This window comes from Ranitomeya variabilis, chromosome 3 (genome assembly GCF_051348905.1).
Source record: "Ranitomeya variabilis isolate aRanVar5 chromosome 3, aRanVar5.hap1, whole genome shotgun sequence".
In the NCBI taxonomy this organism is placed as follows: domain Eukaryota; kingdom Metazoa; phylum Chordata; class Amphibia; order Anura; family Dendrobatidae; genus Ranitomeya; species Ranitomeya variabilis.
The window spans coordinates 27,280,286-27,305,065 of NC_135234.1; the positions used below are offsets into that span (position 1 = coordinate 27,280,286).

The window sequence follows — 24,780 nt, forward strand, 5'->3', positions numbered from 1 at the left end:
GTCACCTGTCCTGTAGTAATGTCCCCTGTCCTGTAATAATGTTCCTTGTCCTGTAATAATGTACCTCACCCTGTAATAATGTCCCTCACCCTGTAATAATATGCCCTGTCCTGTAATAATGTCCCCAAACTTTTAATGCCTTTTGTCCTGTAATAATATAATCCTGTAATATTCTCGTAATAATTTCCCTAAGCTTGTAGTAATGATCACCATCCAGTAATAATGTCCCTCAGCCTGTAGTAATGCCCCCTGTCCTGTAATAATGTTCCCTGTTCTGTAATAATGTCCCTCACCCTGTAATAATGTCCTCAACCATGTAATAATGTACCTCACCCTGTAGTAATGTCACTTGTCCTGTAATAATGTCCCCTGTCCTGTAATAATGTCCATCACCCTGTAATAATGTCCCTCACCCTGTAATGATATACTCTGTCCTGTAATAATGTCCCCAAGCTTGTAATAATGCCTTTTCTCCTGTAATAATTTCCCTAAGCTTGTAATAATGATCACCATCCTGTAATAATGTCCCTCAACCTGTAATAATGTACCCTTTCCTGTAGTAATCTACCCATCCTATAGAAATGTTGAAATGTCCCCATCCTTGTCCCCTTCTTGCAACAATGTCCTCATTCCGCTGCTCTTTACAAACACATACAAAAATAAATTCTTCTCACCTGATCTCGCTCCCTCGGCGAACATCGTCCTCTGCCTCCTCCACAGCCGCAGCACTTAGGATTGATGTCATGTGCGGCAGCGCCGGGATGCCTACGTCAGCTGCTGGCTTCTGATTGGTCAGTGGCTGGTATCGTTATTGCGGTACAGAGAGCCAGTCTTTGAGCCACAATACATTTCAATCAGATGTGCGTCCGAGAACGCAAATTCAGTTGTAAAGATGCACAGGGCCGGTTTTAGGCAAAGTGGGGCCCTAGGCAAAGTTTAAAATGGGGCCCCAAATGCTGACATACTGCACATCACACAAAAGCATTTCGGTTGTATTTACATGCAGGCCGCTAAACGAGTGTGATCGACAATACTGAAGCTGTTCAACGCTTGTTTCCCGGCCTCTTTCCACCAGCTGAGGAATAATGATGGGACAGAACGATCACTAACAGATCACTATACAGTATCATGTTATCAGCAGCACATCTACAGTTTACACCGGCGATGTGCTGCTGAGAACAATGATTTCTATTTCGGCATAAACAATCCAATCACTCGATGAATATGCAGCTTTTTGCTTGTTTAGTAAAATACACCCCATAGTCCTCCATATATTATAATGTGCACCACAGTCCTCCATATAGTATAATACACTTCCTATAGTCCTCCATATATTAAAATACACTGCTTAGTCCTCCATATAGCATAATACACTCCTCATAGTGCTCCATAAAGTATAATGCACCGCCATAGTCCTCCATGTAGTACAATTCACTTCCCATCGTGTAATGCACCCCATAGTTCTTCATATAGTATAACATATTCCCTATAGTCCTCAATACAGTATAATGCAGCCCACATATAGTATAATGCAGCCACCACCCCAGAGTATAATGCAGCCACCCCATAGAATAGAATGCAGCCCCCCTCATAGTTTAATGCAGCACCCTCATAGAGTATAATGCAATCACCCCTCAAAGAATATAAATGTAATACAGCCCCCATAGAATATAATGTGGCTCCGAATAGAATATAATGCAGCCCACCTCCCCTCAGCATATAATGCAGCCCCATCAAAGAGTATGATGCAATCATCCCTCAAAAACTCTAATACAGACCCCCATAGAATATAATACAGCCCACCTCCCCATAATATATAATGTAGCCCCCATAGAATAGAATGCAGCCCCCCATAGTATATAACACAGCCTCCCCATAGAATATAATATACCCCCCATAGTATATAACACAGCCTCCCCCATAGAATATAATATACCTCCACAATAGTATATAACACAGTTACATAGTATATAACACGGCCTCCCCCATAGAATATAATATACCCCCATAGTATATAGCAAAGCCTGCATAGTGTATAGCACAACCCGCATAGTATATAGCAAAGCCCGCATAGTATATAGCACAACCCGCATAATATAGAGCACAACCCGCATAGTATATAGCAAAGCCTGCATAGTATATAGCAAAACCCACATAGTATATAGCAAAGCCCGCATAGTTTATAGCACAACCCGCATAGTATATAGCAAAGCCCGCATAGTATATAGCACAACCCGCTTAGCATATATTACAACCCGCATAGTAGTATACAGCACAGCCCGCATCTCTCCTCCCCCCTGAGAATGGCCCCACAGTCCATTAAAATAAACAACCCACACTCCTCACCTCTCCTTGTGCCCGCGTTGCTCCCTGCGCCTGTCTCGGCGGCTGCCGCTGCACTGCCTGGCACATAGTGAGTGTGCGCACACCCGCAGTGTCAGAGGCTGAGCAGGGAATGATGGGAGAGGGAGCGTCAGCGGACGCTCTCTCCTCCATCATTGCATTCAACTGTACCGGCGTCATAGACACCAGTATAGTTGAACGCGGCGGCAAAACGCTGGTGGGGGGGGGGGGGGGTGAGTCGGCACGCAGCTGCCCACTACTGGCACAGGCCCTTCTGGCATTTGCCAGAACTGCCCGATGGCCAGTCCGGCCCTGATTACAAGAGACCCTCAGGGGTTTTCTACTCCGAGGACGCTATATACTTTACAAGTCAGTGGCTTAGAAGACGCCCGGACATCTTTTTGAGCATTTTTTTCTTCAGAAACCATTAGGCTGGGTTCACATTGCGTTCCTGGCATCCGTTAGAAGGACTACGTTACACCATGGCATAACGCGGTGTAACGTAGTCCGTTAACGCCGCCATTGAATGCAATGTCGGACACATCGCTAGCGCACGCCCACAATGGGCGTGCGCTAGGGATGTGCCATCACTGAGTGACGGACCCTGAGACGCGGGCTGCAGTGTTTCCGGGTCCGTCACTGCTAGCGCAGATAGAGCTAGCAGATGCTCTATCTGCGCTAGCGCAATGTAACGTCGGGAATTGCGTTAACAGCAGCCCGTTAGCGTATGTGCTGAACGGGCTGCTGCTAACGCAATGTGAACCCAGCCTTAGCAGTTTCTTTACTGCTGAAAAATACCAAGTACAAAAGACACACAAAATGCTAAAGAAACAAAAAAATGAGGTGGTGTGGCCAGTGTGTGACTGGTGTGGTAGTGCAGTTGAAAAAAACCTCACCAATAAGAAGTGAAGTCTCCATATGGGAAAACTTTTCCTGGGTGGCAGCACAGCTCTTGTACTGTGTCCTGACGGGGGCTGCTGTGCAGCGTCAGGACAACGTCAGTGGTCAGGTGTGAACAGCAGCTGCCAGCCCAGGACACAGCCCAGGACACAGCCCAGGACACAGTATAAATTATAACCCTGAAGCCTGCTGCACAGTGAGGGTGGACGGCCATAGCAGAAGAACAGGAAAACATGCAGAGCACAGGTCAGGTCAGTATAACACGCCTGACTGCTTCTGCCTCGGGGATTGCAGCCGACGTTACAATAGATAACACAAGGCAGTGCAGCGCCGTCAGGAAACGCTCGCATTGCAGAACAGATAAGACAGATACACTTATGTCTGCCTCTTCTGCAAAGTGAAGCACTGCCTTGTGCTATTTTAATTTTAAGCAAGCTCCATTGTGGAACCAGCAGGGGGCCCTTGGAGGAGCGGGGGCCCCAGGCAGCTGCCTGGTCTGCCTGTGCTTAACGCCGGCCCTGAAGATGCACTGATGTTGGTGGCCCCTGGCTCGCTGGACGCAGTTGTCTCTGGGGCCCAAGGGTCACACAAAGGAACCAAAGGACCACGTGTTTGAGACTCCTGCTCTAGCCAATTCGGGATGGCTTGTTTGCACTGGATTTCCTCGCCATCACATCCCTTTAAATGCTGAATAATACCATGCTGACTATATGTCTTCTACCAAAAGAGATGTATGTTGTAATTACTGCTGTTTTCCGAGATTTTGATCAAAGATAGGAGAGGATTTGGGGGTCAATTTCACTGAATTCAAGACACCTGGGAGGCAAGATGCTATAATTTTGACACAATCACTATATTGTGATGAATATATAATGGATGCAGATATATACTTACTGTTACACCTTCAGACACCAATACCTCAGCAGAGGAACCTAGAAAATCACATAAAGTTCAAAATCCATTAAAATATACTCTAAGCAACAAAAATAATACATCGGGGTCATCTAGATAATAGTTTACCTCTATTAGATATAGGGTCCTGTAATGATATCTCGGCAGCTGCTGGTAAATCCTCCATTGGTTTAATTGCTACCGGGGCTGGAGGGCTTTCTTTTTGGCATGGAGATGCTGCAGGAGATATATTCTCTAGTGAGAACGTCAGTCCGTTGGTTGGCTGAGGAGCTGGTGTTGTGCTAGAGAATGAAAACGATGACACTGGCACCTCTGGCTTCAGCTGCATGAAGAGTGAGCTAGCTACCGGTTGGGTAGCAGGTAATGACCCAAAAGATGAAGGAGAGCTGACCGTAAAGACGGATCCATTTTCATTAGTCTGCATTATGTCGTCTAATAAAAAACAACAACAAATAAGTATCTGATTTTGGAAAGACAGTTGATGACAAAAAAACACCTTTCGTAATTGCTAAGGGTCCATGAAGGGTCCAGAATTTTGACACTTCTCTTCATTATGGCTTGTATTAACCAGATATGGACCAGCACACAAGCTCGTAAGTATGGAGATATTCATGAGGATGGTAATTCTGATCTACACAAGAATCAAACTGGTCCTTCAGAGTAAAAGGGGATCCACCAGGCTCTTACATAATAATGGGACCCAAAGATCCGGCTCAAGACAACCCCATGTCACTAAGATCTATTTTCTCATGAGATGACTCCAAAATGACCTAATAAACTTGATTATATGTCCTATTCGTGCATTGATAATAAAAGAGAACTTGTGATGTTCCCTATAGATGGATGGATGGAGAGCCTTATACCCGTCCGTCCCGTTGAATTTAAATTTAGCAGTGATGCAGATGTCTAAGCCACTCAATCGCTTATCCAAACACCCTCATGTCGCCATAAAAAAGAAGAGAACCCAGCGGCTTGGGATTTATCGTTATTGTAAATGGTGGTTTCCTATTGTTAGAGCCTCTAATGATGGGACATCATGTGGATTGGTAATAAATGCCACTCATGGGACAATACCTGTGAAGAGGTTGGCCAACAAACAAAATTGCCGTAAATACGTTAGCAATGTGTGATTTCTGGAGATCCCACCTCGAATCATGAGATCAGGGATCGTGTATCCTCCATTTAAATGGAGCTGGAGTAACACAAGCGCATTGCCATTTCACTCAACGACTATTGGGCTGATTGATGTAGCAAATTACAGATCTTCACCGAGAACGGATTATATTCAAGTATGGTGGGAATGGTGAGAGGTGAGTATTTGCAGAGTCTGGTTTTGGGTCTGTATATGTCTACGGCTCTGGTTTGGGGACTGTGCTTGTGATGGATGAAGTGTAAGCCGGGAATGTGGAGGGTAAGTATGTAGTCTTGTCCGGGCTCTTAATTAAATCAGGGGACTTCTTTATGAGCCATGCCATTTTTTTGTCATCTGCTGGTCATGTATCACCACTGAACAGCTCTCCAGGTTGGACATCTAAGCTTTGTGGCCTGTGGTTTTGAACATATGATGAAGCTCCTCACATGTTTTGGGAACTTTTATTTCTTTCTTTCACAAACAGTGCCATCTGTGACCATGGGTGGTGTCTGGTATTAGAGATTAGCTACACGCACTTCAATGGGGCTGAGTTACGATACCAGACACAATCTAGGTTTACAGTTAGCGCAATTCGGAAAGAAAGCAGCCGTGTTTTTTGGACATTCATTTTACAGCCCAAGGTAATCCACAATCTAAAAGGATTAAAGAAAGACTAAACTGTCATAGCAAAGAAATTGATGTGTAATGAACCTGTTTTTGGTATCACATCGAGGATAGCTTCCCAAAGATTGCACTTTTGCCTAACCTTCTGCCACTAATCCAACTGTAGAGGCGACCCCAAGAGGCCTGATCCTGATGAATACCATTCTAAAAATCCATATTCAGAACTTCTAGCATCCCACTTTCTAGGATATTGACTTAAAGAGGTTGTCCCCTACTTTATCATCGATGTCGGTGGCCGTAAATTCTCATTTGTGGAGCTCCTCTGTTTTCTGGTAGTGGCTGCGGCTCCGCCTCTTATTCAAATCAATAGGAGGTGGCTGTGCAGTACCCAGCCACGGCCACTATCAGAAGGCGGCCAGCTGCGCAAGTGAACATTTATGGCTGGCGGCCGCCAACAGCCGATCGGCAGGAGTGCCAGGTGTAGGACCCCAACAAATCAGATATTGCTGCCCTATCCTAAGGATAACCATTGTTAGGCATATCTTTGGCATCCTCCTTCCTCAGCATATTTGGCTTCTTTGAAACAGTGTACTGCAGAGTGAGCTTCCACGTAGTGGGAACGCTTATGTGTTCACCTACAAACTGTGTGTCATCTCCAACAGTGCTCATTGAAAACCCAACAGATGCCTCCACCAAAGGTACATGATACTTGGCCCGTTCTTCATCAAGGGCAACGGCCCATGACTAGGGGTCATAACTAAGAGCCACATACTTACAGTACAACCTGGCTGCCCATGTCAGCTGCAGTCTAGATACCCTATGTTTTTCAAACTGTTCGTCATATCTGTACCAATGGGATGCCCCATATATTTTGCAGGCACAGTGTATCACGTCATCATAGAAAAAATTGTGCAGATCTTTGCACGTGGAATCATTTGCACAAGTTACTAGCAAGTATTGAAAAACTATGCAACCAGCTTCCTATTGTATGTGGCATCTGTTTTACCTCGTCCATGTGAGTGTATCTGGAACACCTAAATAGTTTGTCCCACATGTGCTCAGGGTCATTATTAAGGATTACAGAACAATTTTTGGGTTCATGGATGAGTAGAAGGAATTCTGGAGCTTACAACTTATTGATTATCCTGTCAGACATCTTCAGTGCTAGGTAACCCTATCCTTTACCCTCAAACATTTCTCCAGTCACACTCACCCATTAGAAGTTCGGACGGTGATCCTGATGCTGAGTAAGCTCCGGTTGTACCGGACCCACAATGCTGGCTGGCACTTTCCACAGTGCTGGGGCTGAAAGCCATAGGGGCACGCACATAATATTCAGCCCCAGAGACCCAGAACTGAGGAGATTTAGATCTGGTGCGGGAATGTCCATGTGGGGATCTATTCTGCCGCCTCTGATGTGGGGATTTTGTTTTCTGTCCATGAGTCGGGGATCTGTATTGATGTCTGTGATGCGGGGATCTTGGCGGTGTAGACTTTGGCTCAGTGCAGCTGCTGCTGGAGGCCAAATCAGGTGAAGTGGGTGCCGGCATAGGACGATCTGCACTAAGTCTGCCAAAGTAGCAAAAAGGAGGTTTGGTAGAGCTATGGTGCAGTGACCTGTCCTGTGTATGAGGCCGTTGTGGTGTTGGTGACCTGTAGTTGGTGCCTGGCCTTCCAATGCTGTTATCGTCATAAGGGTGGGGTCTTTTTTTGCAAATCATGCGGCTTCTTTCCTCCAGACTCTCTCTTGACCCTGGATCACCAGTGCCATACGGGTGGGGTCTTTTGTTGTAATATCTGTGGCTTTTCTCTTCAGGACTCTCTCTGGACCCCTGATTATGAGCGTCATATGGATTGGGTCTATTGTAATATCTGTGGCTTCTCTCCTCTGGACTCTCCCTGGACCCATGATCATCAGCGCCATACGAGTGTGATCTATTGTTGTAATACCTGTGGCTTCTCTCCTCCGGGCACTCCCTGGGCCCTTGATCACCAGGACCATGTGAGTGTGATCTATTGTTGTAATACCTGCGGCTTCTCTCCTCCGGACTCTCCCTGTGCCCCTGATCACCAGGACCATGGGAGTGTGATCTATTGTTGTAATACCTGCGGCTTCTCTCCTCCGGACTCTCCCTGGGCCCCTGATCACCAGGACCATGTGAGTGTGGACTTTTGTTGTAATACCTTCGGCTTCTCTCCTCTACACACTCCCTGGGATCCTGATCACCAGGACCATATGAGTGTGATCTTTTGTTGTAATACCTGTGGCTTCTCTTCTCCAAACAATCATCCGGCTCCAGATTATCAGTACCTTTTGAGTGTGGTCTATTGTGACTATATCTGCGGCTTCTCTCCTCTGGAAGTTCCCCTGGCTCCAGATCACCAGGACTGTATGAGTGGGGTTTATTGTCGCAATAATTGTGGTGTCTCTCCTCTGGAAGTTCCCCTGGCTCCAGTTGGTGCTGGTTTTGGTCATCACTGGGAGAAGCTGAATATTGATATTGGCTGCAGGCATTGGGCTCAATGGCAGTGGCATTCCAGCAGGCATGGTCTGTTTCTTCGGCTCTGCTTTGGGTGGCACTTGAGCTTGTGCTCCTTTGTCTCCTGGAGGACCTCTTCTTTCGGGCCTTTTGGGAAGATCTGGAGCTGTGGTGTACTGATGAATGTGGCTTACTTTTTGTCCTGATGGTGCTAGACTTGACATGTATGGAGTCACCTTCAGGGTGGTTGTTAGTTGCAGGAGGTTTTTTGCCCTGAGACAGCAGGGATGTAAGCCAATCCATGAATCTTGCTTCTGCCTGTAGGCGAATCTAGGCCATCCTCTGCACCATTTCCACAGAATCACTGCTGCAGATGAGAGATGTGAGGATAGTCACTGACGTTAAGGTATTAGCAACGTGCGGACTAGGGCGGTATGGCAAACAAAACCCCACAACACATGTACCCCTGTGAAGAATATTGGAGATATAATTTCATGTCAATCATTTGTATCCTAGTTGGCATGGGATTCTAAAACCCCCTTCCAATGTGCAGCTGTAACAGGACACCTAACTCACACCTCGAGCCAGCTAAGCTCAGAACAAAAGGCTTGTTTGAAAAATAGATACCATGCAGTCTAAGGGTACCGTCACACAGTACCATTTTGATCGCTACGACGGTACGATTCGTGACGTTCTAGCGATATCGTTACGATATCGCAGTGTCTGACACGCAGCAGCGATCAGGGATCCTGCTGAGAATCGTACGTCGTAGCAGATCGTATGGAACTTTCTTTCGTCGCTTGATCACCCGCTGACATCGCTGGATCGTTGTGTGTGACAGCGATCCAGCGATGTGTTCGCTTGTAACCAGGGTAAACATCGGGTAACTAAGCGCAGGGCCGCGCTTAGTAACCCGATGTTTACCGTGGTTACCAGCGTAAACGTAAAAAAACCAAACAGTACATACTTATATTCCGGTGTCTGTCCCCGGCGTCTCAGCTTCTCTCCACTGTGTGAGCGTCTGCCAGCCGGAAAGCGAGCACAGCGGTGACGTCTGACGTCACCGCTGTGCTTTCCGGCTATGGCGCTTACACAGTGGAGAGAAGCAGAACGCCGGGGACAGACACCGGAATGTGAGTATGTACTGTTTGTTTTTTTTACGTTTACGCTGGTAACCAGGGTAAACATCGGGTTACTAAGCGCGGCCCTGCGCTTAGTTACCCGATGTTTACCCTGGTTACCGGGGACTTCGGCATCGCTCCAGCGCCGTGATTGCAACGTGTGACCGCAGTCTACGACGCTGGAGCGATAATCATACGATCGCTGCGACGTCACGGATCGTGCCGTCGCAGCGATTAAAATGGTACTGTGTGACGGTACCCTAACTGGTTTGTTGAGTCAGCCATGATTTTATAAGGAGAATATGAACTTATCGTACATCCCGGTCACACACCAGTTACATTTTTGAGATCTCTGGACCAAACCGAAAGCCTTCCAAGGTCTCTATCCGTTCTAACACCACAGGTTAGGGAGATATATAGAATGGCTAGTAGGACCCAGGCATCAAAGCAGTGTTTGGTCTCAAAATGTAGCAGGTGCCTGGCTGGATCTGATGGCGCCAAAACCGCATCCTTAGAATTGTCCATTAAGAAGTTATGACCCATCTTCGGTTTTGGATTTTTTAGCTGCTAAAGGCAGGGGTAGGTGATTTCGGTTCAACCCAGATGGCAGGAGGGGAGTGACCCAAAGGGATAAAGACTAGTGTAAGGCCATGTGGGCTACCTGTCTGGTATGTTTGCTGTTCGCTTCAATAGTGGGGGCCACATTGAGTAACGTGCTGTGAAGGAATGAGGAAATAGCTGGCAGCTCATGCCCTCTGTGGCCCAGGGCACACATGGTCTAACATCAAACTGGTAATTGATATGATCCATCTGCTTATCTTTTGTCCTACCACTATTGCATTTGCATAGTCCATTGTATATATATATAACCATTGTGTATATAGCGTATTCTTTAGTGTACCCTTAAGGCGATTAAGTATATAATTTAACCTTGGGATGTTCTTTTATCTCGATCCATGAATCCACATGTCTGTTTCTCATTTTAGCATTTCATGCTACCGGGGCTGGTTTCTGGAGCAATATAATTCTCTTAATGGATCGGGCTTGTATCTAACAAGGAACTGGTGGCAGTCCTTGTTTCACTGGTGCTAGTGAAAGGGGCCTGTCAGGATTGTGAGCGAGTATGGTGCCACATCAGTGTCTGTGTGGGCCACATCCTCTCACTCTTCGTGCCTCCATGGGAACGTGTGGACAGGGGATATCTGTGTAAAACTGTGCCAAGCTAACCTTACATGTCTCCAGGAGGTGCGGAACGTCACATTGGTGAAAGTGGGGAGGCAGCACTGCGTGATCCTTTTGATGTAATAGTGGTGTCAGGCAGGGTGGCGAAGTGCGGGTTCATCACACCCCTCATAACACAAACAAAGCCCGTTGGCATGAGAAATAATATTAAACATTATAATTTTGGCCTCCAGATGACCTGATCTGGATACCACCGTCAGTCATGGTTCTCATTGCCTCTATTCAGTGGTTAATGTCTGCTTCAAAAACGGTGGACAGTTGTGGCTATGTTTTTCTTAGCCTAACAGCCCCTTTAAACTGTTCTCGCCCTATGATGTACTATTACGTGATAGAGCGGGTTTGATTATATGACGAGGGCATAGCAGATGAGACGGCGCCATAAAAGGCAGACACCGGCTGTTTTACACAGCATCTGTTTTCAACAGCAACCATTAAGGTACCGTCACACTAAACTATATCGCTAGCGATCCGTGACGTTGCAGCGTCCTGGCTAGCGATATCGTTTAGTTTGACACGCAGCAGCGATCAGGATCCTGCTGTGATATCGCTGGTCGTTGAACAAAGTTCAGAACTTTATTTGGTCGTCAGACCGGCGTGTATCGTCGTGTTTGACACCAAAAGCAACGATACCAGCGATGTTTTACACTGGTAACCAGGGTAAACATCGGGTTACTAAGCGCAGGGCCGCGCTTAGTAACCCGATGTTTACCCTGGTTACCAGTGTAAAATGTAAAAAAAAACAAACAGTACATACTCACCTTCGCATCCCCCGGCGTCCGCTTCCCACACTGACTGAGCGCCGTAAAGTGAAAGTACAGCACAGCGGTGACGTCACCGCTCTGCTGTTAGGGCCGGCACTCAGTCAGTGCAGGAAGCGGACGCCGAGGGACGCGAAGGTGAGTATGTACTGTTTGTTTTTTTTACATTTTACGCTGGTAACCAGGGTAAACATCGGGTTACTATGCGCCGCCCTGCGCTTAGCAACCCGATGTTTACCCCGGTTACCCGGGGACCTCGGCATCGTTGGTCGCTGGAGAGCGGTCTGTGTCACAGCTCTCCAGCGACCACACAGCGACGCTGCAGCGATCGGCATCGTTGTCGCTATTGCTGCAGCGTCGCTTAATGTGAAGGTACCTTTACTCTTAACCCGAATTTAATACGTGCATACTGGAAGGTGTACAGTTCCACCTGCCAATGCCCAGCCCCATGGAATGCAATCAATGGTAGCCTGGGGTCTACTTAAGTTTCACATGCCTGGCATGATGTTGCTCCTATCAAGATTAATCTGTTGCTGCAGTATATAGTACAAGCGACTGAATGAATACAGAATCAAGTCCCCTAAATGGACTAAAAAATACTGTTAAAAAGAAAAAGTTTTTAAAAACATAAAAAAAATAAACATTTGAATCACTTGTTTTTTTTCTGTATTAAAAAAAATAAAATAAACATGTGGTTTTGCTTTATCCATCAAACGCCAATCTATCAAAATCAAAAATTACATTAATTAGAAATAAACAAAAAAATGAAATAGGAAGCAATCAAAATGATACCTACCCCCAAATGGTATCAATAAAAATGACAGTTAAGGGCGAAAAATAGAAGATCTCACACAATTCCATCAATTAGGTAAATTAGGTCATTGTCGGGACTGTAAGATGCTGCATTCTTCCGGATACAGGAAAATTACGCAGAGTCAAAAACTCACGAAAAACTCATCGTGAGCGCACAGCCTAAATAAAAAAATATATTGTATCGTTGTAATTGTACAGACCTGGTAAGATCCTATCATCAGGTCATTTTTACAGCACAATTAACGCCATAAAGCAAAAAAAAAAAATTGAGAAACATGTTTTGGTTTTTTTTTTTGCAACCTCACCACAGTTGGATTTTTTTCTCGTTTCCCAGTAAGTCACATGATAAAATTAATGGTGTCATTCAAAACCTCAATTTGTCCTGCAAAATACAAGCCTTTGTATGGCTCTAGAGAAGGAAAAAATAATAAACAAATGTCATGGCTGCTGGAAGAATAGGAGGAAAAGACGAAAACACAAAAAATGTCCCGTAATTGGCTTCATCTTTAAAGGGAATCTGTCAGTAGGATCAACCCTCCTAATCCGTTTATACAGGTTATTGGAAATTGAATAAAATGACACCTTGATATCTGTGATCAGATGTCTTATTACAGAGAAATTCTCATTTTCCTTAATATGTAAATGAGCTGTTCAGATCTATGGGCCGGACATAGATCTCTCCCAGACGCACTGAAGACAGAAGATGCAAATCAAATAAAAGCCAGAGGAAGGAAGTGAGCCATAGGAAGGACCTCGCGGGAAACTGAGGGAGAAAGCGAGCCATGGGGAGGATCAGGTGGGGAGCTGAGAGAGGAAGTGAGCCATGAGGAGTACTGGGTGAGGGAGCAAGTGAGCTATGGGTAGGAACGCTTATTGAGGAAAGAGAAGAAACAAGCCATCGGGAGGAGCAGGTAGGGAGCAAAGAGAGGAAGCAAGCCATGGGGAAGACCAGGTGTGGAGCTGAGGGAGGAAGCGAGTTATGAGAAGAACATAGTGGGGGGGGCGGAGGGAGGAAACAAGCCTTGGGGAGTACTGGATGAGAGGCTGAGGGAGGAAGTGATCCATGGGGAGGACATGGTGGGAATTGGAGGCAGGAAGTGAGCAATGGGAAAGACATGGTGAGGGCCTGAGGGAGAAAGCAAGACATCGGTAAGACTAGGTGAAGGGCTGAGGGAGATTGCAAGCAATGGGGAGGAGCAGGTTGGGATGTGATGGAGGAAGTGAGAAAAGGGGAGGAACTTGTATAAAGCTGAGGAAGGAAGAACGTCAAAGGGGCTGAGGGAGAAAGCAAGCCATGGGGAAGATTTGGTAAGGGTCTAAGGGAAGAAACTAGCCATGGGAGGGCCTGGTGGGGATTTGAGGGAAGAAGCGAGCCAAAGTGAGAACTTTGTGAGGAGCTGAAGGAGGAAGCAAGCCATGGTGAGGGCTGGGTGGGGATCTGAGAGAGGATGCAAGCAAAAGGGAGGAACTTGTGGGAAGTTGAGAAAGGAAGAGAGCAATTGGAAGGACATGATGGAGGCTGAGGGAGGAAGCGAGCCATGGAGAAGATCTGGTGAGTATCTGAGGATAGAAGCGAGCCAAGAGGAGAACTTTTGTGGGAAGCTGAAGGAGGAAGTGAGCCATGGTGAGGCTGGGTTGGGATCTGATGGAGGAAGTGAGCAAGGAGAGTTCCTTGTGGGAAGATGACGAAGTAAGTGAGCCATGTGGGAGGACATGGTAGGGGGCTGAGGGAAGAAGCAAGCCATGGGGAGGAGTAGAGAGCAAAGAGAGGAATCCATGGGGAGGGGTGGGTGAAGTTTCTGAGGGAGGGAGCAAGCCATGGGGAGGAGCAGGTAGGGAGCAAGAGAGGAGTCCATGGAGAGGGGTGGGTGGGGGATCTAAGGGAGGAAGCAAGCCATGAAGAAGAGTGGGTGGGAGATCTGAGGGAGCAAGCAAGCCATGCAGGGAGCAGGAGACAGGGGATGTTTGTAAAATAAATAGGATGTGAATAGAATTTTCCTTCCAGGTAATTCAAGCGAACCTGATGAATCAAATTTTATCAGAATAGCTCAGCTCTCCTGAGCAGAGGCGTAGCTAGGGTTTCAACTTAGGGGGGGCGAAACATCTGAGTGGGCCCCTAACCAGCTAACCCTGATTACAGCTACGGTTGCGCACTCTAGTTGTGAATATAGGGGAACCTCAGAATATGACCTTACTGTTATTGAAAATAAATCTATATACAAAAACGAACATTGACTTTACCGCCATATTGCGACCATATGCAACTTTGATGGTCACAATACTCTGAGTGCCCCTATAACAATAATGCTTAAGTGCCCACTTAACATTTAATAATGTCCCCTAAGTTCCCCCATGTACTGTACTGCTCCATTATACACAGTATGGTGAGCTTAAAGCTTCCCTATACACAGTCTAAGGCCCCCACAGCTCCCCTATACACCGTATGTTCCCACTGCTCCCCTTTACACAGTATGATGTTCCCACTGCTCCCCTTTACACAGTATGATGTTCCCACTGCTACCCTCTACACAGTATGATCCCACTGCTCCCCTATAGATAGTATGAGCCCAATGCTCCCCTATACACGGTATCATGCTGACAGAACTCCACTATAGAAAGTATAATGGCCCCCAGAGCTCCCCTATATACAGTGTAATGGGCCAACAGCTCCCATATGCACAATATGCCTTCACAGTTTCCTATACACAGTATGATGGGCCGGCAGCTCCCGTCAAACAGTATGATGTCCCCCACAGTTCCCCTGTACACAGTATGATGGGCCCACAGCTCCTTTATACACAGTATGATGGTCCCGCAGCTCCCTTATACACAGTATGATGGGCCCGCAGCTCCCTTATACACAGTATGATGGGCCCACAGCTCCCTTATACACAGTATGATGGGCCCACAGCTCCCTTATACACAGTATGATGGGCCCACAGCTCCCTTATACACAGTATGATGGGCCCGCAGCTTCCTTATACACAGTATGATGGGCCCGCAGCTCCCGTATACACAGTATGATGGACTTACAGCTCCCTTATACACAGTATGATGGGCCCGCAGCTCCCTTATACACAGTATGATGGGCCCGCAGCTCTCTTATACACAGTATGATGTGTGCACAGCTCCCTTATCATAGTATGATGGGCCCGCAGCTCCTGTATACACAGTGATGGACCCACAGCTTCCTTCTACATAGTATGATGTACCCGCAGCTCCCTTATCACATTATGATGGGCCCGCAGCTTCCTTATACATAGTATGATTGGCCCGCAGCTCCCTTATACACAGTGTGATGGGCCCGCAGCTCCCGTATACACAGTATGATGGGCCCGCAGCTCCCTTATACACATTATGATGGGCTCACAGCTCCCTTATAGACAGTATGATGGGCCCGCAGCTCCCTTATACACAGTATGATGGACCTGCAGCTCCCGTATACACAGTATGATGGATTCGCAGCTCCCTTATACACAGTATGATGGGCCTGCGGCTCCCTTATACACAGTATGATGGGCCCGCAGCTCCCGTATACACAGTATGATGGACCCACAGCTCCCGTATACACAGTATGATGGACCCACAGCTCCCTGTAATGATTTGGATGCCCCGGTCATTTACTCATCCTCCGGCGTATTCACTATTTTGTGGCACTGCTGCAGTGCCGCGGCTCAAACTTGTGAGCGCAGCTTCTGACAGGCCAGAAGTGAGAAGCTATGTCACAAGCGCTCAATGTAAGACTATGAGGCTATGTGCACTTGTTGCGGATTTCCTGTGTTTTTTGTGCGGATTTCACCTGCGTTTTACTACCTGCAGAATCCTATAGAGGAGCAGGTGTAAAACGCTGCGGAATCCGCAAATAGAATTGACATGCTGCAGAAAATAAAACGCAGAGTTTCCGCGCGGTATTTTCCGCACCATGGGCACTGCGGATTTGGTTTTCCATAGGTTTACATGGCACTGTAAACCAGATGGAAAACTGCTGTGAACCCGCAGCGGCCAATCCGCACCGTGTGCACATAGCCTGAGAGTGAGAAAGAGGCCAGAACAAGGCTCCCACAGACTCACACTGATTAGTGACCTCTGCGCCGCTCCATGAAACACTAGAGCCGCGGACAGGTCACAAACTGCAGGAGACGGAGCCGAGCGGAGACTAAAACAGATGAGAACGCCAGAAGGTGAGTATCAGACAGGGGCAGGGGATTTTCAGCACCGCCATAGCAATGAAATAAAAAATAATACTGGAGTGGTGCTGTAAATGTGACGCAGCTCTAGGTTACTGTATGCGGCTCCTTATACTAATACTCATAAAAGACCCAGGTGGTCCGTATCAAAAGCCCCCTACCCCCCCATCTCCAGCCTCCCCAGACAGCAAATATTACATGATGGAGTACATATAATATCATAACTAAACATTATAATATTCAGCCCCCACTGACCTGTCCCCCTCCCCCCCTTCAGCCCCAATACCCCCATCGTCTCACATCCACCCCTCGGTGCCCCGTCCCACCTCACCCACCTTCTGCCCCCACAACACCCCCATGGCCTTACATTCACCCCCCAGTACCCTGTCTCCCCTTCCCCACTTCAGTATCCAATACCCCCATCATCTCACATCCACCCCTCAGTGCCCTGTCCCACCTCACCCACCTTCTCCCCTCACAACACACTAATGGTCTTACATTCACCCCCAGTGTCCTGTCTCCCCTCCCCCACAATACCCCCATGGTCTCACATTCACCCCCCAGTACCCTGTCCCCCCTCACCCACTTTCAGCGCCCATAATACCCCAATGGTCTCAGTGACATACCTGAATTTAATAACCCTAATAAGTTCCATCCCCACTTAGGCTACTTTCACACTAGCATCAGGCCGAGGTTACCGACGCTAGCATTCTCTGCGCCGCACAACGGGGGCAGCGGATGCATTTTTCCAGCACATCCGCTGCCCCATTGTGAGGTGCGGGGAGGTGGGGGCGGAGTTCTGGCCGCGCATGCGCAGTCAGAAATGGCGGTCGGTCGGCCGCAAAAAACGTTACAAGCAACGTTTTTTGCAGCCGACGGTCCGCCACAACACGGCGCAACCGTCGCCGGTTGCGACGTGTGTCAATGCTTCACAAATGCGTCGCTAATGTAAGGCTGGTTTCACACTTGCATTTTGATCTGCATGCGTTTTTTTTTAAAAAAACCGCATGTGTGAAAAACGCATGTAAACACAGTAAAACGCTGCGTTTTTTAGACGCATGCGTTTTTGCATGTAGAAAAAAAACGCGGCGTTTTGCCGCGTTTACATGCGTTTTTTTTCCTGCGTTTGCGTTTTTAAAACGCATGCTGAGAAGTGTGTGACAGCTGCCAATCATCAAAATCAACAAGAAAACCCACTATACATAGAAATAGCTAGGGGTAGGGTTAGGGCCTAACCCTAACCCTAAACGTGACAGAAATACGTGGCACTGAAATACGTGGCACTGAAATACGTGGCACTGAAATATCGTGGCAGTATGACTGTCAGAAAATGTTCATTAAACGGTTAGGGGTAGGGTTTGGATCCCTTTATCACCTTGATGGTGGTGGGTGGTTTTTCAGTGTTTTTTCTGTTTTTTTTCTATAAAAACGCATGCGTTTACATAGACAGCAATGCATTTTTTTGCCGCAAATAAACGCATGCGTTTTTTTGCGGCAAAAAAAACGCAGCTAAAAATTACTACAGGTTGCATTTCTGCAAATGAACGCACGCGTCCAAAAACGCATGCGTTGCCGAAAACGCGTCAAAATGCATGCGAAAAAACGCATGCGTTTTTAATGTTAAGTATAGGAAAACGCAGCGTCCAAAAACGCAAGTGTGAAACCAGCCTTAGTCAATGGGAAAAAAAACGCAGCCTGCAAGCACTTTTGCAGGATGCGTTTTTTTGCCAAAACGACGCATTGTGACGTATTGAAAAAAACGCTAGTGTGAAAGTAGCCTTAGGGTATGTGTCCACGTTCAGGATTGCATCAGGATTTGGTCAGGATTTTACATCAGTATTTGTAAGCCAAAACCAGGAGTGGGTGATGATAAAGTGGAGCATATGTTTCTGTTATACTCTTCCTCTAATTGTTCCACTCCTGGTTTTGGCTGAGAAATACTGATGAAAAATCCTGACCAAATCCTGATGCAATCCTGACCGTGGAAACATACCCTAAGGGCTTGTTTCCACATGCGAGAAACACGTCCGTGTCTCGCATGTGGGAACCAAGTTCTGGCGTCGGCACTCCAGAGTGGAGTGTGCGGCCGCATAGGAACACATGGAGCTGCACAGCTCCGCTCCAATGTGCCGACGCCAGAGCTTGGTTCCCACATGCGAGACACGGACGTATTTCTCGCATGTGGAAACAAGCCCTTAGGGTATGTTTCCACGGTCAGGAAACGCTGCTTGTTTGACGCTGCGCAGAGCTGCAGCGTCAAACAAGCAGCGTCCAGATGTTCCAGCATAGTCGAGGGGATTTTATGAAATCCCGTCTCCACTATGCGTGGAAACCCGCACGCGGCGGCCCTGCGACTCCGGACATGCTGCGCGTCTTTTCAGATCGCAGCATGTCCGTACACCTTGCGGGGATGCAGCGTCCCCGCAAGGCATATCACAGGGCCCTATGGGAGCGAGCGATCATCCCGGATGTGAAGAGTTAACACATCCGGCATGATCGCGTCCCAGAAAGGGGGCGGGGCTTAGCGCCGAACGGCTTCGCCGCTGCGGCGATACCGCTGGCAATCCTGAAAGTGGAAACATACCCTTAGGGTACTGTCACACAGTGCAATTTTGATCGCTACGACGGCACGATTCGTGACGTTGCAGCGTCGTATGATTATCGCTCCAGCGTCGTAGACTGCGGTCACACTTTGCAATCACGGCGCTGGAGCGATGCCGAAGTCCCCGGGTAACCAGGGTAAACATCGGGTTACTAAGCGCAGGGCCGCGCTTAGTAACCCGATGTTTACCCTGGTTACCAAAAAAAAAACAAACAGTACATACTCACCATGTGATGTCCGTCAGGTCCCTTGCCGTCTGCTTCCTGCTCTGACTGAGTGCCGCCGTACAGTGAGAGCACAGCGCAGCAGTGACGTCACCGCTGTGATCTGCTCTCACTTTCCGGCCGGCAGACAGTCAGAGCGGGAAGCAGACGGCAAGGGACCTGACGGACATCAGATGGTGAGTATGTACGGTTTGTTTTTTTTTACTTTTACGCTGGTAACCACGGTAAACATCGGGTTACTAAGCGCGGCCCTGCGCTTAGTAACCCGATGTTTACCCTGGTTACCAGCGAACGCATCGCTGGATCGCTGTCACACACAACGATCCAGCGATGACAGCGGGAGATCCAGCGACGAAAGAAAGTTTCAAACGATCTGCTACGACGTACGATTCTCAGCAGGGTGTCTGATCGCAGTAGCGTGTCAGACACTGCGAGATCGTAACGATATCGCTAGAACGTCACGAATCGTACCGTCGTAGCGATCAAAATTGCACTGTGTGACAGTACCCTAACTCAGGCCTGGGCAAACTGCGGCCCGCAGGCCACATCCGGCCCCCTGAATGTTTCTGTGCGGCCCGCTGACACAGCCAGCGGGCCGGAGAGGAACAACTGATGTCTAATCTTTCTCAGAAGCAATTGTTGCCCCGCCCCCGTCTTCTCATTGGTGGATGCGGGGCTGCTCAGTTCCTGGCTTGCAGAGCTGCTGAAACCTGTGCAGGAGGGAAGCATGGACAGGACAGAGCGGTCAGGATCGGAGGAGGGAAGCATGGACAGGACAGAGCGGTGAGGATCGGAGGAGGGAAGCATGGACAGGACAGAGCGGTGAGGATCGGAGGAGGGAAGCATGGACAGGACAGAGCGGTCAGGATCGGAGGAGGGAAGCATGGACAGGACAGAGCGGTGAGGATCGGAGGAGGGAAGCATGGACAGGACAGAGCGGTGAGGATCGGAGGAGGGAAGCATGGACAGGACAGAGCGGTCAGGATCGGAGGAGGGAAGCATGGACAGGACAGAGCGGTCAGGATCGGAGGAGGGAAGCATGGACAGGACAGAGCGGTCAGGATCGGAGGAGGGAAGCATGGACAGGACAGAGCGGTGAGGATCGGAGGAGGGAAGCATGGACAGGACAGAGCGGTCAGGATCGGAGGAGGGAAGCATGGACAGGACAGAGCGGTCAGGATCGGAGGAGGGAAGCATGGACAGGACAGAGCGGTCAGGATCGGAGGAGGGAAGCATGGACAGGACAGAGCGGTCAGGATCGGAGGAGGGAAGCATGGACAGGACAGAGCGGTCAGGATCGGAGGAGGGAAGCATGGACAGGACAGAGCGGTGAGGATCGGAGGAGGGAAGCATGGACAGGACAGAGCGGTCAGGATCGGAGGAGGGAAGCATGGACAGGACAGAGCGGTCAGGATCGGAGGAGGGAAGCATGGACAGGACAGAGCGGTCAGGATCGGAGGAGAGAAGCATGAACAGGACAGAGCGGTGAGGATCGGAGGAGAGAAGCATGAACAGGACAGGACAGAGCGGTCAGGATCGGAGGAGGGAAGCATGGACAGGACAGAGCGGTCAGGATCGGAGGAGGGAAGCATGGACAGGACAGAGCGGTCAGGATCGGAGGAGGGAAGCATGGACAGGACAGAGCGGTCAGGATCGGAGGAGGGAAGCATGGACAGGACAGAGCGGTCAGGATCGGAGGAGGGAAGCATGGACAGGACAGAGCGGTCAGGATCGGAGGAGGGAAGCATGGACAGGACAGAGCGGTCAGGATCGGAGGAGGGAAGCATGGACAGGACAGAGCGGTCAGGATCGGAGGAGGGAAGCATGGACAGGACAGAGCGGTGAGGATCGGAGGAGGGAAGCATGGACAGGACAGAGCGGTCAGGATCGGAGGAGGGAAGCATGGACAGGACAGAGCGGTCAGGATCGGAGGAGGGAAGCATGGACAGGACAGAGCGGTCAGGATCGGAGGAGGGAAGCATGGACAGGACAGAGCGGTCAGGATCGGAGGAGGGAAGCATGGACAGGACAGAGCGGTCAGGATCGGAGGAGGGAAGCATGGACAGGACAGAGCGGTGAGGATCGGAGGAGGGAAGCATGGACAGGACAGAGCGGTCAGGATCGGAGGAGGGAAGCATGGACAGGACAGAGCGGTCAGGATCGGAGGAGGGAAGCATGGACAGGACAGAGCGGTCAGGATCGGAGGAGAGAAGCATGAACAGGACAGAGCGGTGAGGATCGGAGGAGAGAAGCATGAACAGGACAGGACAGAGCGGTCAGGATCGGAGGAGGGAAGCATGGACAGGACAGAGCGGTCAGGATCGGAGGAGGGAAGCATGGACAGGACAGAGCGGTCAGGATCGGAGGAGGGAAGCATGGACAGGACAGAGCGGTCAGGATCGGAGGAGGGAAGCATGGACAGGACAGAGCGGTCAGGATCGGAGGAGGGAAGCATGGACAGGACAGAGCGGTCAGGATCGGAGGAGGGAAGCATGGACTAGAACACCCATCTGCTGCAGATAATGGGCAGGTAGCTTCCTGTGTCTGCTGTGCTGAGGAGGTCACAGCACCTGCGTTGCCTCCTTTCACACTGTGGAATGAAAGTTGTGGGGCTGTAGTTTAGGTTCAGGGAGAGCAGCTTATTAGTAGCCCCTGCATCTCCCTGGATCTTCCTGGCAGCTGAAGGGGGATAAAACACTTGGGCTGAGTATTCCCACTGAATATGGGGTCCAGCAGGGAAGTGCCCCCTCACCTCCACTACATACATATTCTATGTGCTCCCCACCATGTATGCCTCCTCACCTCTGTATGTGAGGGTTAACCCTTACCTCCCTCTTTGCTCCCAGCTTGTACTGTTGTATGTCCTGTGCAGGAGAGGTAAGGGTTAAGTCCCCCATAGTGCCCCCCCCCCCCCCCCTTTGATTTGTGGCTTATCACATCCACTCCATACTGTTCCGCCTGTTGAAGTCTATGGGTGTACAAAAATAAAAAAATTGGATCCCATATGAATCATCCATATAGCATCCGATTTTTACGAATACATTTCCATTACTAACACAGGACACTGTATTTCTTCTTTTAAATTTTATTCACTTCTGCTCTATAAAAATGGATGCCATACAGATGACAATACAGATGGAAAATCATCTTTCTGGATGAAAATCATGATTTTGTTTTTTATATGCTCATGTAAACTTCATCACATCATTACACTGAATAGATATACATTTAATATGAAATTCACCTTTGGTTTCCGACCGCCCCTTTAAGTTCAGGCGATTGGTTCGGCCCTCCACAGCAGTGCCAGTTTCTGATGTGGCCCCTTGAAAAAATTAATTGCCCACCCCTGCCCTTACTGAAAAAGTTTGCACTGCAGGCAGGACCAGGAAGTGTCTAGGACTAGGTGAAATGCAGGGTGGGCACTAGGACCCAGCGTGCACAGAGTCATGATCAGGTGGGTCAGACAGGCGAAACCATTCACTGCAGGAGGGAGACTGCAGCCGTCACTGTGCTAATAGCCAGCTTGCAGCTTGTCAGAGGGGAGCAGACATTATACTGCTCTGCTCCTATGTGGTGTTCTGCCCTGACTCCCAGTGGGCCCCTTCATGTGACCGGGCCCGGGGCGATGCCCCCTCTGCCCCCCAAGTAGCTACAATACTGCTCCTGAGCATCTATTGCTAAGTATAAGACATTAGCATATGACCAGAGTGTGGAAGGGCAGGTGAAAGTTGGGTGCAAATGAAACTGAAGTCATCATTACTCAAAAAATCACTGAGGAAAAAAAAAGGTTGCACTTAATGATATAAAGACAGGTTTAAACATGAGTAATATAATTGGCTGTCCCTAATTGCTCCCTAATGTATCGTGTGCTGGGATGTTATAGGGAGGTGCGGGCACTTACCGGTATGAAGAGCTCGGTGTCCTCAAATAGACTGGAGATCTGCGCTGTATCAGGGGTTATATACTCCTCTCCACCTGCAGAGATTCAATTCATAGGAAACGAAACTGAAACTGTGACTAATCCCTCTGAAACCCCCATCTCTGCCTCCTCTGTCCCCTGACTGCTTGGAGTCACACACATTAGTCATAGCTTTTGCTCAGCGTACATTTATATGAGGCTTTCCCCCCCCCCCCCCCAAAAAAAAAAAAAAAATAATTAAAAAATATCTCATGAACTGTTACAAATCCTGTAAAACATACGAGTTTCAGATGGAAAAGTGACGCCACAGACAATTTTGGTAACTTACTGTAAAACAAAGATTACTTTAGACTGAGGACATTTGAGAGGTTTTTTTTCTGCAGTATCATGTACATTGGGACACTTCAGCTTTGGTAGGGTTTGGTTTATTAGAATATGGCTCAATATGAAGTGAGATTTACCAAAATTGACATAATTTTTCATTAATGTTCCCTGTAGACTCTGTTCCCACAGTAGAGAAGAAAAATTGGGCCACACATGGTCCCAGACAGTGGGGTAACCCAAGCTAGATAGAGGGAAGCAAACAAGTAAGAGACCTCATGCTGGGGCGAAGCAGGAGAAAAAGAACTCTGATTTTCGATAAGATTATCACCAAGGATGAGAGAGAACCAAATGCTCGGATGCTCCTCACTCGAACTGAACGATTCCTAGTGCTTGCATTCTCATTTCAAGTAATGAGTATAATGGGAAACAATGGGAAAGCCGAGCTTTTTTCCTGCAGACCCTACACAGGGGTCTGGGGGCAGTGAAAATGTTCAAATGGATGGGAAAGGGGCTGAATGGAAGGAGGACAGCATGGAGAAGAGCCCTGGAAACATCTCTGACTCCCAGATCACTGCTGAGAACAATGGGGTCACACTTTTACTCCACTTTAAGGACTGACAATAAAACATTCCAAACCCTCGAGAAATTGCATTTTACAGGAAAAAAAAAGTTAACAAACAGTTTTTCCTGTATAATGACTTCTATATAAGGCACAATTTTAAAAGTATTTAAAAAAAATATAATTTAAGTAAATCAAAATTGATTTTTTTAAATTAAAAAATAGTAAATTTCAGTTGACTTTATGAAGGAAGCAAGAACTGCCAAAAATTAGGGACTCAGATACCCCCTGTATTAGACCTAAAGGAGCCTCATACACATTCTGGTCACATTGTCATTGTCACTTTTGAGGGTTATATACCAACATAATGTCCTCCAGAGCACAGAATATTCTATAGGTGAGCATCATAATATCGATAAGGGTATGTGCACATGTGGAGTGAAATTTCTGCACCATTTCTGTATCTCTTGACAGGAAAAACACAGCTGTAAATACTCACATTTTTGGTGTGTTTTTGCCTCGTTTTTGGTGCTTTTTTACCATGTGTTTTTGGTTGCTTTAAGTGAAGTCAATGTTGAAAAACACAGGGCAAGATGCACAGAGAATTGACATGTAAGAGATTATTTTGTGCACCATATCT

General features: G+C 48.1%; 1 protein-coding gene across 3 annotated transcripts in view; it reads right to left on the reverse strand.

Moving 5' to 3' along the window:
• LOC143815035 (interferon-induced GTP-binding protein Mx2-like) overlaps window positions 1-23,290 on the reverse strand; it is a 43,893-nt gene extending 20,603 nt beyond the window's left edge. Inside the window, exons 1-3 of one of the 3 annotated variants that reach the window (XM_077293837.1) lie at window positions 23,240-23,290; window positions 4,264-4,587; window positions 4,138-4,175 (exon numbers count right to left, since the gene is read on the reverse strand). In XM_077293837.1, the coding sequence (XP_077149952.1) occupies window positions 4,138-4,175; window positions 4,264-4,579 (354 nt within the window). In that variant the 5' untranslated portion in view covers window positions 4,580-4,587; window positions 23,240-23,290. Of the gene's footprint in view, window positions 1-4,137; window positions 4,176-4,263; window positions 4,588-7,124; window positions 8,752-12,308; window positions 12,446-23,239 lie in introns of those variants that run through there. The other 2 variants (XM_077293838.1, XM_077293836.1) reach the window with 2 other exon arrangements.
• Window positions 23,291-24,780: the final 1,490 nt, after the last annotated feature.